The following is a 19,808-nucleotide window of genomic DNA, read 5'->3' on the forward strand; positions in this document are numbered from 1 at the left end:
TAAAAATAAAGTAAAATGAAGCAGTTGGTATAACACATAAGAATCACCCCCATAAGTGTTCTCTAAAAGCAAACAAAAATTGGCAAAGCAGTGCTCCGTTGTTCCGTCCACATTTCTATAATGCTGAGACCTTGAAAATTGCATGGAATCCCCAGGGCCTGATGCTTGGATGATTGAATTTCTTTTTTGAGGATTATGGTTTATATTCTTCCTGTATAAGTCTATAATACAAATATCTATATTTACAACTGCACACAAATATTAATTATTTAATTTACATTTTTGTTTTGTTCCATTTTGTTTTTTGGGGGATGGAGTCTTGCTCTGTTGTCCAGGCTGGAGTGCAGTAGCCTGATCTCAGCTCACTCCAACCTCTACTTCCCAGGTTCAAGCAATTTTCCTGCCTCAGCCTCCAGAATAGCTGGGATTACAGGCACATGCCATCAAGCCCAGCTAATTTTTGTATTTTTAGTAAAGACAGGGTTTTACCATGTTGGTCAGGCTAGTCTTGAACTCCTGACCTCAAGTGATCCCTCCACCTCGGCCTCCAAAAGCGCTGGGATTAGAGGAATAAACCACTGCACCCGGCCTAATTTATGTTTATAAACATGTGTGTGTATACGAATACTCTGATATTTTGAACTTATGCCTTGGCTCAAATCCTTAAGCAAAAAAGAAAAATATTATCAAGAAGAGACGGCATTTTCTGCTTGCTTTAAAGTGTTGGGAAGAGAGTTTTGAACAACAGGGTCAAAAGCATTATGATCCACACTCACACAAGCTCCTGCAGACTGAACTGCCATGTACAGAGGGAAAAATCACTCACCCAGGCTGGCGGGACTGCGTAGTTGCTAGTAAAATCCATTTCCTCAGCTGCCTTTAGTTTTTAAATATGCATACAAGCTCGCCTACTCCTTACGCACATCCCGTGTATGAGGCAGGTCTAATCATATTGTGGATAAATCATCACTGTGCATGTTGAAAACTGACTTTAGTCATGTCCTGTGTACGTCACATACATTTCTCATGAGTTCAGTACTGTTTTTGAGTAACATGCCCATGGTCACACCAGCTAGGAAATGGTACAACCCAAACCACATAAATGTTCCAGGTGATCTATACTTTTGTATTCAAAATGCAAGTGATATTGTTCAGCAGAGTTCCCGGACAGCATGGGGTTTAATAAACATTCTGTGCCTAAATGGCACTGTTTTTCACCTGTGTCGCTACCATGATTTTGTCCAGCCTCAACTTCTTTTCTGCTATTCCATGTGCTTGTAACACTCTTTCTTTCTTTTTTTTTTATTTTTAATATGAGGTTTTACTCACTCTTTCGCCCAGGTTGGAGTGAAGTGATGTGATCTCAGCTCACTGCAACCTTCGTTCCCAAGGTTCAAGCAATTCTGCCTCAGCCTCCTGAGTAGCTGGGATCACAGGCACCCACCACCACACCCAGCTAATTTTTGTATTTTTAGTAAAGACAGGTTTCAACATGTTGCCCAGGTTGGTCTCGAACTCCTGACCTCAAATGATCTGCCTGCCTCAGCTTCCCAAAGTGCTAGGATTATAGGCCTGAGCAACCCCGCCCAGCCCACTCTTTCTATCTTAACTGTAAACTTCTTAAGGAAAGAATCTATATTTGACTTATCTTTCCCTCAAAAAGACCACCTTAGTGTTATGGAAATCATACATAGAGGAAGGAAATAAGAAATATAGAACAAAGTAAAGAACATGTGAAAGGAAGACGGAAGGGAAGGAGAGGGCAGGTGACATGGGACACTCTTAGGCTTGTCACAGTGGTTTCCTGAGCAGATTTGAAAACCATTGATTGATCATTGCAATATCCAAAAGAAAGTTCCTGGAGTGGGCCACTGTCATTTATTAAAATACAGGTCTGCATTCCAGAGTAACCAAAGATGACTTCTTAGATGATTCCTTCACTTTCCAGCCCTGCTAAGTACAGTGTAGGGAGTTCTTCCTTCAAGGATTCTGGAGGCTTGAAATCTGTGATGATTATTCTGAACATTTATTCTTGCTACCCCATGTTGTTGACATAAACACCTTAAGGTGTGACTGAGAGAACCTGAATAAATACCAAGGGAATGGGAAATGGAGCTCTTAGCTTTCTGTGTGAGTAAAAGGAAGAGTGCTGCTTAGGGGAAGCATAGTCTTTTAAGGACTTTTCCCCCCTAAGTTTAGAAGAGTAAAATGGGAAAAAAAATATACAGAGAGAAATTAAAGCCAGAATCAGAGAGAGACCTACTTGTGGACACCAGGGTCACGTACATAACACAAAAGTTTAAGAACACCTAAAATCCATCCATGAGTGAATAATAAAAAGGCAATTCTTGGGTTGGACACAGTGGCTCATGTTTGTAATCCCAGCACTTTGGGAGGTCCAGGCAGGTGTATCACTTGAGCCCAGGAGTTTCAGACCAGACTGAGCAGCATGGTGAAACCCAGTCTTTTTGTAAAAATACAAAATATTAGCCAGGGATGGTGGTACAAACTGTAGTCCCAGCTACTGGGGATGCTGAGGTAGGAGAATCAATGGAGCCCAGGAAGCAGAGGTTGCAGTGAGTCACGACTGAGCCATTGCACTCCAGCCTGGCTGATGGGAGTGTGACCTCAAAACAACAACAAAATGGTCACTCTCACATGATAGCTAGTGAAGACTACAACCATGTAAATACAAAAGTAACTGTTGGCCAGGCGCAGTGGCTTGTGCCTGTAATCCCAGTACTTTGGGAGGCCAAGGTGGGCGGATCACGTGAGGCCAGGAGTTCGAGACCAGACTGGCCAACATAGTGAAACCCCATCTCTACTAAAAAAAAAATACAAAAACATTGGCTGGGCATAGTGGTGGACACCTGTAATCCCAGCTACTCAGGAGGCTGAGGCAGGAGAATCACTTAAACCCGGGAGATGGGAGTTACAGTGAGCCAAGATGATTTTTTAATGCCTGAATAATTTGTCATCGCACTCCAGCCCTGGCAACAGTGTGAGACTCTGTCTAAAAAAAAGAAAAAGAAAAAAGTACTGTTACAAAAGTTAGTGGTCCATTAAAATTTGTTTTAAATGTAATTCATTCTTTAAACATGAGATTAAAGTGTTATAAATGGTCAACGTTATATGTTTGTTATTTAAAACTTTATACTGAATTATAAGATGCTAACATACAGAAAAATGCATGTACGTGTACAACTCAATGAATTTTTACACCATAGAATGTACCTACTGGTGTAAACAAGCACCCAGATCAAGAAACAGAATATTACCAGCAACCAGAAGCCTCCCTCAGGTGCCCTTCAGTTTTGTACATATGAATAAAATGGAAGGGTGCACACTCTTTGGTCCCTGGGTTATTTAGGACATTATGTCTGTAAGACTCAGAATGACTCACATATGTTATTAAGTATAGCGTACATCATTCTCATTGCTGTATAGTATTGTGTGAATGTAACACACTTTACTTATCTTTTCTACTGTTGATGGGTTTCTGAGTCATTTTCTGGTTTGAAGAAATTATAATCGGTGCTGCTGGTCAGGGGTGGTGGCTCATGTTTGTAATCTCAGCACCTTAAGAGGCCAAAGTAGGAAGATAAGCTGAAGCCAGGAGTTTCAGACCAGCCTGGGTAACACAGGGAAACCCCAACTCTATAAAAAAAAAAAATAAAAATTATTCAGGCATTAAAAAATTATTTAGGTGGGATGACAGACACCTGTAAGTCCTAGCAACTAGGGAGGCTGAGGTGGGAAGATCACTTGAGTCCAGGAGTTTGGGGCTACAGTGAGCTATAAGCTCACCACTGCACTCCAGCCTGGGTGACAGAGTGAGATCCTGTCTCAAAAATAAAAACAAAAAATAACAGTGCTGCTGTGAATATTCTAGGACATTCATGAACATATGTACATATTTCCTAGAAGGAGAAATATGTCCTTAGGAGATATATAGGTAATGATATACAGATATAACATTGTACATCTAGATACACAGATATCCTCCTATGTACACATAAAATTATGTTTATAGTCTTAGCAGAGATAATCCGATAGCAAAGTGGTTATGGCAATATTACACATGCACCAGAAGGTGTATTAGAGCTAATTGTTCCACATCTTCACCTCCACTTTTCCATCTTTTCAGTTTTCATCTTTTTCAATTTAGCCATTCTGGTGTGTATGCTGTGGTTTATTATTATAACTAGTGAAGTTGAATAGGTATTTGGATATCCTTTTTGTGAAGTATTGGTTCCAGTCTTTTGCCATTTGGAGGTTGGGTCATCCAGTTTTTTAACTGATTTGTAGAGGCTCTTTACATATTCTGAACATGAGTCGTTTCTCAGATAAATGTAAATATCTTGCTCCATCTGCAGGTTAGCTTTGAATTCTTGTAATGATGCCTTTATGAACAGAAATTCTTAATATATGTCCATTTCTTCCTATTATTTATTATTTTAGGTGTGAGATTTTATAGTGAAAGTACAATTGAATGGGTTCACAGACTTGCAACCTGTGTTTCAGCAGCGGCAGTGAGAGAACCTTGTCTCCTTAAACGACTGAATCAAAAGCCTGGGTAATCTTTTATCCAGTGGTGGCATACTGACTTGCAGACACAGTGAGTGCATAGAAAAAAGGACTTCCTCCTGATTCTAAACCAAAACTTAAGTGAAAAGGCAACACTAGATGTTAGGATGTATTAATATGATTTAACTGCACTATTATTTCTTCCAGAGATGAATCTGATAAAGGATCTGTGATTCAATGGATCAGGGAAATTACACCAGAGTGAAAGAATTTATCTTTCTGGGAATTACTCAGTCCCGAGAACTGAGCTGTGTCTTATTTATCTTCCTGTTTTTGGTGTACATGACAACTCTGATGGGAAACCTCCTCATCGTGGTTACAGTCACCTGTGAATCTCACCTTCACACGCCCATGTACTTCCTGCTCCGCAACCTGTCTATACTTGACATCTGCTTTTCCTCCATCACAGCTCCTAAGGTCCTGATTGATCTTCTGTCAGAGAGAAAAACCATCTCCTTCAGTGGCTGTGTCACTCAGATGTTCTTCTTTCACCTTCTGGGGGGAGCAGATGTTTTTTCTCTCTCTGTGATGGCATTTGACCGCTACATAGCCATCTCCAAGCCCCTGCACTATATGACCATCATGAGTAGGGGGAGATGCACAGGCCTCATCGTGGCTTCCTGGGTGGGGGGCTTTGTCCACTCCATCGTGCAGATTTCCCTGTTACTCCCACTCCCTTTCTGTGGACCCAATGTTCTTGACACTTTCTACTGCGATGTCCCCCAGATCCTCAAACTCGCCTGCACTGACACCTTCACTCTGGAGCTCCTGATGATTTCAAATAATGGATTAGTCAGTTGGTTTATATTCTTCTTTCTCCTCATATCTTACACGATCATCTTGATGGTGCTGCGGTCTCACACTGGGGAGGGCAGGAGGAAAGCCATCTCCACCTGCACCTCCCACATCACTGTGGTGACCCTGCATTTCGTGCCCTGCATCTATGTCTACGCCCGGCCCTTCACTGCCCTCCCCACAGATAAGGCCATCTCTGTCACCTTCACTCTCATCTCCCCTTTGCTAAATCCTATGATCTACACTCTGAGGAATCAGGAAATGAAGTCAGCCATGAGGAAACTAAAGAAACGGCTAGGACAGTCAGAAAGGGTTTTAATTCAACAAGGGTAAGATAGCACCGATATTTAAAGATAGACATTAAATTTCATTTTCTCAAAATGGGAAAAGAGCATGTTCATGCACAAAATAAAGAGATGCCGATGGCCACCATCAACTCCTGAAAGAAGTTGGTCCTGTAGTATATGCTGGGGACCACGTGGAGGATGCTGCTGGATGCTGCTGTAAGGCAAGACCCATTCAAGTCTCCTCTACTCGCTTTCAATTATTCATTCCACAGACTTTTACAGAACCTGAAAGCACTGGGATTCGGACTGCTGCAAAAAGATTAAATGTAGTCACCTTCCTGGAGGCATAACCCAAAATACCTTTTTAAAAATATAAACAAGCCAAGCGTGGTGGCTCACACCTGTAATCCCAGCACTTTGGGAGGCCAAGGTGGGTGGGTCACCTGAGGTCAGGAGTTCAAGACCAGCCTGACCAACATGGAGAAACCCCATCTCTACTAAAACTACAAAAATAAAAAAAAAAAAAATAGCCAGGCGTGGTGGCACATGCCTATAATCCCAGCTACTTGGGAGGCTGAGGCAGGAGAATCTCTGGAACCCAGGAGGCAGAGGTTGAAGTGAACAAAGATCTCACCACTGCACTCCAACCTAGGCAACAAGAGTGAAACTCCACCTCGAAAAATAAAGCAAACAATATATATATATCATGTAACATTGTGCCTACTGGTTCCCTAGCACATATATATATATATATATATATGCCCTCCCGAGTAGCTGGGATTACAGGTGCGCACCACCATGCCCAGCTAATTTTTGAATTTTTAATAGAGACAGGGTTTCACTTTGTTGACCAGGATGGTCTCGATCTCTTGACCTCATGATCCACCCACCTTGGCCTCCCAAAGTGCTGGGATTATAGGGGTGAGTCACTGCACCCGGCCTGGGGGAAAGATTTTCTTAGCTGAAAGAAAGAGGGAAATGAACAAGATAAACCCTGGGATCAGGATGACAGACAGTAGACTAGAAAGGCAGGTCCCATGAGACAGAACGTTAGGGCTGAGTACCCAAAGAAGATTGGCCAAGAAGCCAATCCTCACAGAAAGCAACTCTCCCTTATTCCCATACTTTTCAAGATCTTGTTGTAAACAAGTTTTATTAATGCAGAAGCTCCATTAGCAATGCATGTTTTCCAAACTACCATTTGACACAGCAATCCATCGCTGGGTATATACCCAAAAGAAAATAAATTATTCTACCCAAAAGACACACGCACGCACCAGTATGTTCGCAATAGCGAAGACACGGAATCAGCCTAGGTGCCCATCAGCGGTGGATTAGATGAAGAAAATGTGATACATTATACACTGTGGAATACTATGCAGCCATTTTTTAAAATGAATTTATGTCCTTTATGCAACACGGATGCAGCTGGAAGCCATTATCCTAAGCAAATTAATGCAGGGACAAAAAATCAAATATGGCATGTTCTCACTTGTAGGTGAGAGCTCACCATTGAATTACACGTGGACATAAAAATGGGAACAATAGACCCTTGGGCCTACATGAGGGGAGGAGGGTGGGAAGAGTGTGAGGGTCAAAAAACGACCTATTAGGTACTATGCTCACTACCTGGGTGACAAACTCATTTGTACACCAAACCCCAACGATACATAATTTACTGATCTAACAAGCCTACACATGTACCCCAAACCTAAAATGAAAGGTAAACAAAAATGAAATGAATGTTTTCTTCTTTGCTGATTGACTTTTCCTGTGTTCTGTTTCCACCACTCAAAAATGTTCTGAATTTTTTTCCAAAATTGGGTATCTTTCCCCAAGAATTAAAATGCTAATAAAGACAAAAATTAGTCTTCAGCTGAGTCCAGCTGCAGCCATCGAATCACCAGTTCCTGCCTGGCTCCATCCTTGTTGTGGTATCATTGTTCCCCTCACCCTCTAGTGCTTTTTGTAATGATGCCTTTTTTCCCACCTCCCTGTTGGCTTTACCTAAAGCAAGACGTTTGTGACTGGGAAAAATTTTAAGTGACCAAAAGTCCACACATTTTTAGTTTATGTTCCTAAGTGTAGGATCCCACAAATGACAGCAACCCAGCAAAAGCTGCCCATGCAGCTGCTTCAGACTACATTGAAGAAGTGGGGGGCGTGTCAGAGTAATCGGAGATACTGAGTCCTTTTGACAAGGAGAGTGATAGAGACGGCTACAGGAAAGGAAGGGTTCAGCTCTGGATAATAATGATCAGATAAGTTTTAGACATTTGAAATTGGAAGTGTGCAGCAATCCAAGTGAGAGCCTCCATAAGTCTATGGTGAGGGACAAGGTATCAAAAATACATGCAAAACAATCTGATAAAACACAGTGAAGAAAAGCAATTGGGCTGGGCACAGTGGCTCACACCTATAATCCCAGCACTTTGGGAGGCCAAGGGGTGGATTACCTGAGGTCAGGAGTTCGAGACCAGCCTGGCCAACATGGTAAAACCCTGCCTCTACTAAAAATACAAAAATTAGCTGGGGGTGGTAACAGGTGCCTCTAGCTCCAGCTACTTGAGAGGCTGAGGCAGGAGAATTGCTTGAACCCAGGAGGTTGCAGTGAGCTGAGATCATGCCACTGCACTCCTGGGTGATAGAATGAGACTCCATCCCAAACACACACACACACACACACACACACACACACACACACACAGAAAAGAAAGCCAATTGAATTCAAAAGAACACCAAGTTCTTTTTTTTAAACAATTTTATTTTATTTTTATTTTTTTGCTTGTTTGTTTGTTTTGAGACAGAGTCTTGCTCTGTCACCAGGCGCCAAGCTGGAGTGTAGTGGCGCAATCTCAGCTCACTGCAACCTCCGCCTCCCAGGTTCAAGCAATTCTCCTGCCTCAGCCTCCCGAGTAGCTGGGACTGCAGGAGCACACCACCATGCCCAGCTAATTTTTGTATTTTTAGTAGAGATGGGGTTTCACCATGTTGGCCAGGATGGTCTTGATCTCTTGACCTCATGATCTGCCCGCCTCGGCCTCTCACAGTACTGGAATTACAGGTGTGAGCCACCTCACCCAGCCGAACACCAAGTTCTTTTGGTGAGCTCAGCATCATCAAGATGACTCAATGGCTCTACCTGAAGCAAAATACAGATTAATCTAAGTAATTATTTGATGTTATATACTTCTGATAAATATACTTCTCGTTCAATATAACATCAAATAATTACTTAGATTAATCTATATTTTGCTTCAGATAGAGGCCTCTTCTTAGGGGACTATTAAATATTAAACTGATTCTAGCTTAACTTATATAGATCATGTATACTTAACCCTACCATCTTTTATGTTTTTTTTTTTAAGATAAGGAGGATTTCTTTTAAATTTCCGCAGCATTTTTTCATAAGCAAATAAATGCATCTATGTATTCAGGCTGATATAGGAGTAATCCTGGTTTAGGAGTGGTGCTGGAATTCTGTACTTCTTTAAGAAATTCAAAGAAGATTCTGGTTGCTTGGCTTAGTTTCTAAGATGCTAGTAGAACCAGCACCACGGAGCCACATGTAAGCATCCGTGAAACTCCAGTCACAAAGCACTACTCTGGAGAGGGCTACAGAGTTTTGCTGCTGTTGTTGCATTGCTCATTTTTCAAGTCTGAAAGAAAATGTTTTCAACATAGATCCTGCTCAGTAAAACAGATGATTCGTTCAGTGTTATATTAGGAATCTATTGCTGCATTACATATTACCCCAAAGGTTTGTGGTTTAACACAAACAAAAAAAAACAACATATTTTTTGGCACAGTTTCTGTGGGTCATAAATCTGACACAGCTTAGCCAAGTTGTGGGCGTTGGGGTCTCTCACAGGCTACCATCTCCTCTCAAGACTCAACTAGAGAAGGATCCATTTCCAAGCTTACCCACACAACTGTGGGCCAGGATTATGAGTTGTTGGACTGAGGGCTTCAGTTCCTTAGTGACTGTTGCTGGAGGCCAATCTCGGTTTTCAGAGATGAGTTTTCAAAAATTACATTAGGGGTGAGCTGAGATCAAGAGTTTTTGAGGTGGAAAAACATGAAATTATTTGCTTTTAGCACCTCAGAACCCTCAGGCCTGGAACATGACGGGTATTCAAACAATACATCACAATTAAATATTTGGTGAATGAATATACCAAGACATCATGTGTCTGTATATTTTTCCTCTTCACATGAGAAGTTTGATGGAAAACAAGGGAGAAAATGTGTTTCCTAGACTTTATGATGCTCTGATTATCTACATTAAAAGGACAACAAGCAAGCCAGGTGTGGCAGCTCACACCTATAATCCCAGCACTTTGAAAGGCCGAGGTGGGTGGATTACCTGAGGTCAGGAGTTCGAGACCAGACTGGCCAATGTGGTGAAACCCCGTCTCTACTAAAATACAAAAATTAGCCAGGCATGGTGGCATGCACCTGTAAACCCAGCTACTCAGAAGGCTGAGGCAAGATAACTGCTTGAACCTGGGAGGCGGAGGTTGTAGTGAGCTGAGTTCAAACCCCACTGCTGTTCTCCAGCCTGGGCAACAGAGCAAGACTCTGTCACAAAAAAAAAAAAAAAAAAAAAAAAGGAAAACAAGAAAATCATCTGCCTAGAAAAAAAGGGGGATGGGATAAATAGAACTACAAGTGCTATCCATTTTCCCTGAGTTCCTACCCCTTAAGGAGATAGACTCTTGTTAGTCCCCTGTGACTTCTTTAGACAAAGCACTGGGCTGTAAGCACAAAGCAGGATTCATCTCATCCCCTACATTAGGAAAAGTGCAAAAGCAAAATGTGCGTGTTGCACATACCTACCAGTGCATGTCTGACATCTTAATAACTCCCAGTGGAACTTCATCCCAATAGGAAAGTCTGGCCACTCGACTTCAAAAACCACATCTGAAAATACATTTCTTTTGATCATTCTTTCCTTGGCTCTGAGGCTGAAGGACTGGTACTCATGGCAGGCCCATTGTGGGGCAGTGTGGTGGAGCCACGCAGAAGTGATTCTTGGAGCCCGCAGGGGAGAAGGCACTGAACCAACCAACCCTCAGATGCAGGTCTGCCGTAAAGAAGAACAGTCCTTGACAAGTAATGACTCCTAAGATCAGAACAAATGGCCAGTTCTGCTTCTTGGGTAGAGATTAGAGGTGGGGGCTTTACATGGAAAATTGTGTTAAGCTAGAGCTCTTTGGTGTGTGCTTGTATGACTGAGCGTATATCTACGCAGGTGCACCCATGCACCGCCAATTTTGAAGTATTATTGTAGATTATTCAGAAATGTATTGAATGCTAATGATGCTCTTGATGGGTGTAGAATGACATACATGAAAGCTAAAAATTGTAGTGCTGCACAGCAGAATAGTTGTTCAATATTAGGAAGGTGACTTGAAGTGCATAGAAAGGTCAACTTGTTCAAACAAACGGAGCAACATATGCTTTGTGGACAACAGAGTTGAGGGGTTCTCCAGGTTGGGGGCTCTGTAACATTCAATAAGCCTGTTTTATTAGAATGGATTTATGTGGGCTTGTTTCTGAGGAACAAACTGAGGGTTCTCTTGCCAAACACAAAAACAAGAGAAAACTCATAAACTTCGCTGTTTTCTTCTTTTCTGATGCAGACACATGCATTCACAGGGGTTCTCACTGATCCTTCCACTCTCTATCCTTTACCATTAGTTGTGCATAAATCTTGTGCACGGAAGAGCACCATTTTGGCATTTTTCAGCTGAATTAGTGATTTGATCACTTTCACTTCTTTACGGAATGTCACATAATGAATGGATTCCGTTGGTCCCATTTTTAAGACAAGAAGCAATACTTTTAGATCCACCTCATATTTTTCTTTCACCTGCAGTTACTGAACCACACACATCCCACCACGCAAGCCTTTGTCATTGTTATTGTTTGGTTGGGTTTTTTTTTGAGACAGTCTCACTCTGTCGTCCATACTGGAGTACAGTGCCCTGATCTCAGCTCACTGCAACCTCCACCTCCTGGGCTCAAGTAATTCTCCTGCCTTAGCCTCGCAAGTAGCTGGGATTACAGGCATGTACCACCACACCTGGCTAACGTTTGTATTTTTAGTAGAGATGGGGTTTTGCTATGTTGGCCAGGCTGGTCTCGATCTCCAGATCTCAAGTGTTCTGTCCACCTTGGTCCCCCAAAGTGCTGGGATTACAGGCATGAGCCACTGCGCCCGGCCCCACCATGCAAGTTTAATCTGCTTCCCAATTTATTAATCTTCCATGTGTGGAGCCCAAGAAACATCAAACACTTCTTATTTTCAATTTTTCCTGACCCATTTCAGTGCCCTTGGAGTGTCCCAAGCACCTAACACAAGCAGAGGTTGCAGGAAATCTAAGAGCCTCCATTCAGCTCTTCTGCAGATCTCCAGTCAAACCCACATGGATTCTGAATCATCCCAATCCACGTGGCTCCACCACTTACCAGCTGTATACCTCTTGGCCAAATAACTTATCTTTTCCTAGCCTCAGTTTCCTTATCTGTAAAACAAAGGTTTTACCTCAAAGTATTGCTGTCAGAGCTAAATGAGCTGAGCTGCAGCAAGCAAAGAGCCCAGAAAAATAGCTCAATTCGGGTGTGCTGTTTCCCCTTCCCCACCTGCATTTGGATGACCCTAAGTATGATAACTTACACATCCCTTAGTTCTTTTTTTTTTAAAGATGGGGTTTCACCATGGTGGCCAGGCTGGTCTTGAACTCCTGACCTCAGGTGATCCACCCACCTCAGCCTCCCAAAGTGCTAGGATTACAGGTGTGAGCCACAGCACGTGGCCCCTTGGTTCTTAAATATTCTCTGCATCTGAGTTTAACCCTGATCCTTGAATTGTTTTTTATCACATGGATTGGTCTTTTCAGTAACAGCTTATAAACCTGCCTGTGTGAGGTATAAGAAACACAAATGGAGTCGTGCAAATAATCTAGACTTTTTATAAGTCTGAAGCAGTTTGGATACTGCATAGTGAATATGTTCTAGAGTCAGATGTAGACTAGATAGCCCTTAACTGCCAACCATCTTGAAGAGACAAAGAAAAAGAAATCTGCTTATTAAGATTTTTACTATTTTTTTCTGATGGCACATGGTTATTGATGTGATCGTATATGTACACTTATATATTCAAATAATATGAAGTAATATAGAGATTGTTACATATATAAAAATCTACACATACAAACTACAGGATAGTCAAACTACAGGCTATATACACACGCATATATGTATATAAAAAATATGGAAATATCCAACATTAATTTATTTCTAAGAGATCTGTTAAAACCTTTGATCACTTACTTTAAGGCTTTTTTTTTTTTTTGGAGACAGTCTCACTCTGTTGCCCAGGCTGGAGTGCAGTGACATGATCTCAGCTCACTGCAATCTCCACCTCCCAGGTTCAAATGATTCACCTGCCTCAGCCTCACCATGCCTGACTAATTTTTGTACTTTTTTAGTAGAGACAGGGTTTTGCCATGTTGCCCAGGCTGGTCTCGAACTCCTGGCCACAGTGATCTGCCTACCTTGGCCTCCCAAAGTGCTGGGATTACCCAGCCCAGCCAGACAACTGAACAATCTTAAATACTCCATGAATTGATGATACTCCTCAACCTCTTAGTCATCAATATCTTTCTTGTTTTGAGTTTTATTTTACCTTAATTGATGCTGGTATTTTATTTTTCTGTTGTTGTAAATGGAATTTCACTCTGTCGCCCAGGCTTCAGTGCAGTGGCATGATCTCGGCTCACTGCAACCTCTGGGTTCAAGCGATTCTCCTGGGTTCAAGCGATTCTCCTGCCTCAGGCTCCCAAGAAGGTGGGATTATAGGCGCCCACCACCACACCTGGCTGATAGTTTGTAAAGATGGGGTTTCACCATGGCCAGCTGGTCTCAAACTCCTCACTCAAGTGATCCGCCCACCTCAGCCTCCCAAAGCTCTGGGGTTACAGGCATGAGCCACTGCGCCTGGCCTGTTGCTAGTATTTCAATTCAAAGTAATGAAAACTGAATAAGGACCGGCATAAATATAATTGGATGAGGCCATCTGGGGTCGAGGGAAGAGCAAGAGTACAGACAATGTCAGAATTCAGCCTAAAACAGTAAAAATAGATAATATTTACTGAAGACTATTCAGTACACTTCCAGGCTCGCTGCATAGCTTATCTCATTTAATCCTCACATTATTAGCTTCATTTTCACACAAGTAAGCATATAAACCTTGAATAACTGACCAAAGACAAAACAGCTAGAAAGTAGCAAAACCAAGATATAAAAGTGCCCAGTTCGGGTCGCAAAGCCCACCCCCTTAACCACTGCCCTAGGTGGCTCATGGAAATTTTTTATCTCAGCAGTTTTTCTTGCCACCAACAAATAGCTTAAAATTAAATGTCAAGAAACAAAGCCTGGCTGGGAACGGTGGCTCATGCCTGTAATCCTAGCACTCTGGGAGGCTGAGGCGGGTGGATCACCTGATGTTGGGAGTTCAAGACCAGCCTGTCCAACATGGTGAAACCCCATCTTTAAAAAAAAAAAAAAAAGAAAAGAAAAGAAAAAAAGCCTGATTAAGGTTAACTGTTGGTAGGCAACTGGCAGAACACAGTCTTATCATAGTCAGAAGGTAACTGAAGGCAATAATATTGAAAACAAGTAGTAAGGCTCCAAAGGCCTACAAGTCACCTAGATAAATGAGTCCATTTAATGTTGTTTATGTGCTGTGCAGACTTTACCTACTTTCTTTTTTTTTTTGAGACAGAGTCTTGCTCTGTCACCCAGGCTGGAGTGGTGCAATGGATCACTGCAACCTCCACCTCCCAGGCTCAGGCGATTCTTCTGCCTCAGCCTCCCGGGTAGCTGGGATTACAGACATGAGCCACTGCACCTGGCCACCTTACCTACTTTCAAAAGGATTTGAAGTAGTGAATGCTCCCATTTCACTGATGAAAGGCTGTAAAGTTTAGGTGCCTTTAATGATTGCACCACTTGCTTTCACTAGCAAGAAAAAGGAAAAAAAAAAGAAGGCTGGGCATGCTAGCTCACCCCTGTAATCTCAGCACTTTAGGAGGCCAAGGAGGGCAGATCTCGAGGTTAGGAGTTCGAGACTAGCCTGACCAACATGGTAAAACCTTATCTCTGCTAAAAATAGAAAAATTAGCCAGGTGTGGTGGCATGAGAATATAATCCCTGCTACTCAAAAAGCTGAAGCAGGAGAACTGCTTGAACCCAGGAGGCAGAGGTTGTAGTGAGCTGAGATCACAGCCACTGCACTCTAGCCTGGGAGCCAGAGTAAAACTCTGTCTCAAAAAAAAAAAAAAAGAAAGAAAAGAAAAAGTAAAGAAAGATTCTATCATTTCTCTATGAAGGTAGCAAGGTTGGCATTCAAAGCTGATGACCTCCAAGATGGTGTCTTCTCTGTATACCCTTTTACTTCTGATTATAGTTCAAAGCAAAAAAAAAACTTTTATGCATTATCTTGTGTTCTGATTTTTTAAAATACTTTTAAATATTTACTCTGAAAAAAATGCCTGGCCTTTTTAAAAACTAAAAATGTTTGGAAATGATGACATTCTCTGAGTTACTGATAGATTAATAGTTAATTGGGAGTCAGACTAGAAAATTCGCTTTGTGTTGCTTGAACTTCAAAGGAAAGATCATAGGAGGTAAGTTAGCTGAGTAGAAGTTGTGCTCTGATGAAAAAATGAGAGGTAAAGTAAGGGAATTCACTAAGGATGGTCGCAAAAATATTCAGGGAAAAATATTAGAGAAAGTTATAGAATACAGTCTCAAACCCTTTTGGAAGGCCTAAGGGTTTTTTCTATAGTTCTTGGCTGAAGGCAGCCGGAGTCTCTTTGCTGGAGCCAGAGAGATTAGGGCACAAATACGAAGGAAAGTAGGTAGTTTCCCTAACTAACTTGTTTACTCATGTAGTCTTAAAACTAAACTGTAAGCCCAATGGCCCTCTTGGGGTGCTGGCAGGGGGAGATCAACCAGGGGTATTACCCACTAATGATGTTTGCTTTGGGCATCAGAACCTGGTCTTTAATCTTCAAACTGTAGTGGTATTGACTCAAGCCTTTGTCAATTAAACTTTACTAAATAAATGTGAGTCTCACTGGCTGGGGAGGGCCAGCAGCTGTTGTCTCTTTACAGTACTCTCCAGGGAGTCTGTAAGTGGTAACAGGCTCTCAGTTGAACTGGCAAAGCATAATATCTGTGTGTCAGTGTACTTTATTTATCCATCTCTGAGTCAGGGTCTGCAGGACAGACCCCCACAGGTGGTGACACAACAGTAAAGTACAGTGAAATTCAGAGAGCTCTGTGGTTAACAGCAAGACCAGACACTGGCCTCAGTATGGGCAGAACATGGAGGGAAGGTGTACAAAGACACATCAGAGATACACATGGCGGGACATTAGTTAAAGCAGCAAAAACAGATTTTTATTCAGTAACTACTAACAGTAGAGGAATGAGCTGGGCTCCATTGTGATTTGTGCAGAGGTGATTCAAGCATTTTAGAAGGAGAATGAATGAAGAATGGGCGAGTGTGAGGTCTCAGTAGGGTCATAGAAGTGAAAAATTGCAAACTCATCAGTGTCGGTGAGTTAAGGCCAGCTGTGTCTGCCAGCTGGCAATTATCAAAGATAGGATTCCACCCTCCTACAGAGACTGGAAGACAGAGTCTCCATCTTTTTTGATGATTCCAATTCAAAGGAATGGCACTCAGTCCTTAAGAAAGACATTTCTGAGTTCTAAGAGATACATGTTCACAATCATAAGTCCTTTTTTGTAAATGCTCTAAGAAAAGGAGGTCAGGGGCCTATCATCAGAGTTTGGGTAAAACAAACCATAAATTCTCCTGGTAATGTTGAACTTACTGAGGCAGACATTTAATGCAGGGCTGGGGTCATTCTAAGGAAACAGCCTTATGCTGCTAAAGCCATGTGAGAATTTGGTCAAGTTCAGGGATTTGTACAGAGTTGTTACATGCTGAGAGTTCTGCAGTCCTGAGGAGCATGAGGTTTGGGTGATAATGGAGATACTCATATCCTAATTGTAGTGTCAGTTTCACAGGTGTGTGTGTGTGTGTGTCAAAACCCATCAAGTTGTACCTTATTAATATGTGCAATTTACAGTATGTAAGTTGTACCTCAACTAAGCTGATTTTAAAAATGAAAAAGCTACTGGAGGCAATTTCATTTTAAGCAGTTTGCAAAACACAAAAGACATCCAGAAGCCTGTCAGCACCCAAAGGGGTACTTATTTTAAATGTTCTTTTCAAGAACAGAGTGGAAAGTGGAAGGAGTTAAATTAGGATTTACCAGAAGTGATGTTTGGCAATAAAACTTAAAAAGAGTGTTTCTTCACATTGTACTCTGTTTTATCCTTTGACTTCTCTACTCTTTAAAAATTAATTTTTTTGAGATAAAGATCTCACTCTATCACCCAGGCTCGAGTCCAGTGGCACAATCTCAGCTCAATGCAACCTCCGCCTTCTGAGTTCAAGAAATTCTTGTGCCTCAGCCTCCCGAGTAACTAGAACTACAGGTACGTGCCACCACACCCAGCTAATTTTTTTGTATTTTAGTAGAGATGGGGTTTCACCATGTTGCCCAAGCTGGTCTCAAACTCCGGAACTCAGACAATCTGACTGCCCCATCCTCCCAAAGTTCTGGGATTACAGGCGTGAGCCACCATGCCAGGCTTTATTTCTTAAAGCAGTTTTAGATTCACAGAAAAATTAAACTGAAAGTACAGGGTTCTCATAGACCTGTTCTCCCCTCCAACACCACAGTTTCCCCTATTACTAATATTCCTCATTAGTCAACAATTGAATCAATATTGATACTTTTCTTTTGAGACGGGGTCTCACTCTGTCGCCCAGACTGGAGTGTAGTGGTGCAATCTCAAGTAACTGCAAACTCAGCCTCCAGGGGCTCGCATTGTCCCTCCCAGGTAGCTGGGACCACAGACCACACGCCACTGCACCCCACTGATTTTTGTATTTTTGGTAGAGACAGAGTTTCACCATGTTGGTCAGGCTGGTATCGAACTCTTAGCCTCAAGCAATCCCCTTGCCTTGGCCTCCCAAAGTGCTGGGATTATAGGCATGAGCCACTGCACCCAGCCAGAATTTAGTAAATTTTCAAGAGGAACGTATAACATTTTGCAAAGTGAAAGTTTTAATAAGAATTATCTGGCTGGCTCACACCTGTAATCCCAGCACTTTGGACGGCTGAGTGGTGTGGATCACAAGGTCAAGAGATCAAGATCATCCTGGTCAACATGGTGAAACCCCGTCTCTACTAAAAATACAAAAAATCAGCTGGGCGTGGTGGTGCGTGCCTGTAATCCCAACTACTCAGGAGGCTGAGGCAGGAGAATTGCCTGAACCCAGGAGGCGGAGGCTGCGGTGAGCCAAGATGGCGCCATTGCACTCCAGCCTGGGTAACAAGAGCGAAACTCCATCTCAAAAAAAAAAAAAAAAAAAATTATCTAAATACACTGACACACATATATATACTTTAACTAATTATACTGTGGGAAGTTCACTCTTCAGTGTGCTCTGAGAAAACTCAAGAAACGCCATCCACTGGAGACAGTGACCTAAAATGTAGGCATCTATGCCCAAAAGGGAAATAATCACCCTTAAAAATAACCCCAAAGCATACAACTCACATCCTTTTGTTTTGAATGATGTGCCTTCTATAACAAAAGTATCTCTCCCCAGGTGGTTGAAGAACAAGAAGAAACATGAAGCCATGGAGCAGGGAAATTACACCAGGGTGAAGGAATTTCTTTTCAAAGGACTGACCCAGTCCCAAGAGCTGAGCTTGGTCTTGTTTCTTTTCTTATTTTTGGTGTACTCAGCAACCGTGCTGGGAAACCTCCTCATCATGGTCATGGTGACCTGTGAGTCTCACCTTCATACCCCTATGTACTTCCTGCTCCGCAGTCTCTCCTTGTTGGACATCTGCTTCTCCTCCGTCACTGCTCCTAAGGTGCTAGCAGACCTTCTGTCAAGGAGAAAGACCATCTCCTTCAGTGGCTGCATGACACAGATATTTTTCTTTCACCTCCTCGGTGGGACTGACATTTCTTCTCTCTCTGTGATGGCATTTGACAGATATATGGCCATCTCCAAGCCCTTGCACTATGTGACCATCATGAGTAGGGGGTGATGCACAGGCCTCATCATGGCTTCCTGGGTGGGGGGCTTTGTCCACTCCATTGTGCAGGTTTCTCTGTTGCTCCCACTCCCCTTCTATGGACCTAATATGGTTGATGGTTTCTACTGCGATGTCCCCCAGGTCCTCAAACTTGCCTGTACCAACACCTTTGCTCTTGAGGTCTTAATGATTTCCAATAACGGCTTGATCTCTACTCTGTGGTTCATCTTTCTCCTCATATCTTACACGGTCATCTTGATGGTGCTGAGGTCCCACAGTGGGGAGGGCAGGAGGAAAGCCATCTCCACCTGCACCCCCCACATCATTGTGGTGACCCTGCATTTCGTGCCTGCATCTGTGTCTATGCCCGGCCCTTCAGTGCCCTCCCCATGGACGGAGCAGTCTCCATCACCTTCACTGTCATTATCCCTGTCCTGAACCCCATGATCTACACCCTGAGGAACCAGGAGATGAAGTCAGCCATGAGGAGACTGAAGAAAAGGCTTGGACCTTCTGGAAAGGGAGAGATACTATGAAGTCCAGAATGGAAAATGAGAACTGAAAAACATTTTTCTCCTAACACAATAGAAGGCTCCAATCGATAGACCATCTGGAGGCCAAAGTTTCGTCTTTGTCCTACAGCGGAGTCCTCTGATAAGCCTTTCCTGAGTCCATGGTCACTTTAGGGTTTTCTCACAGTGAGGTTGTTGGCAACTTAGAGTTTCAGATCTCTGCATTGTTAGCTCCTAAAGAAACTCTAAAGCTTCTATCACCCAAGCACCTCATTTTACAGGTGAGGAAATGGAGCCTGTGAGGAAATTCTCTCTCCACTCTTGAGCTATGGCTGTACCATGTATTGTCCAGGCAATCATTAGTAACATCACTTCCAGGGACCAGGAGTCAAGGCTAAAAATCCCTCAATCTCTCCCTATGAAAA

The 19,808-nt window shown here is 42.5% G+C and overlaps 1 protein-coding gene and 1 pseudogene across 1 annotated transcript; both read left to right on the top strand.

The window, feature by feature from the left end:
* Window positions 1–4,741: 4,741 nt before the first annotated feature.
* Window positions 4,742–5,811, top strand: LOC100406999 (olfactory receptor 4D9). The gene has a single exon (XM_002755386.5). The coding sequence runs from the start codon at window positions 4,765–4,767 to the stop codon at window positions 5,713–5,715; it is 951 nt and encodes a 316-aa protein (XP_002755432.1). The 5' UTR covers window positions 4,742–4,764; the 3' UTR covers window positions 5,716–5,811.
* Window positions 5,812–18,442: 12,631 nt separating this feature from the next.
* On the top strand, window positions 18,443–19,407 carry LOC100407359 (olfactory receptor 4D9-like; annotated as a pseudogene).
* Window positions 19,408–19,808: the final 401 nt, after the last annotated feature.

This window comes from Callithrix jacchus, chromosome 10, assembly GCF_049354715.1.
Source record: "Callithrix jacchus isolate 240 chromosome 10, calJac240_pri, whole genome shotgun sequence".
Taxonomy (NCBI): Eukaryota; Metazoa; Chordata; class Mammalia; order Primates; family Cebidae; genus Callithrix; species Callithrix jacchus.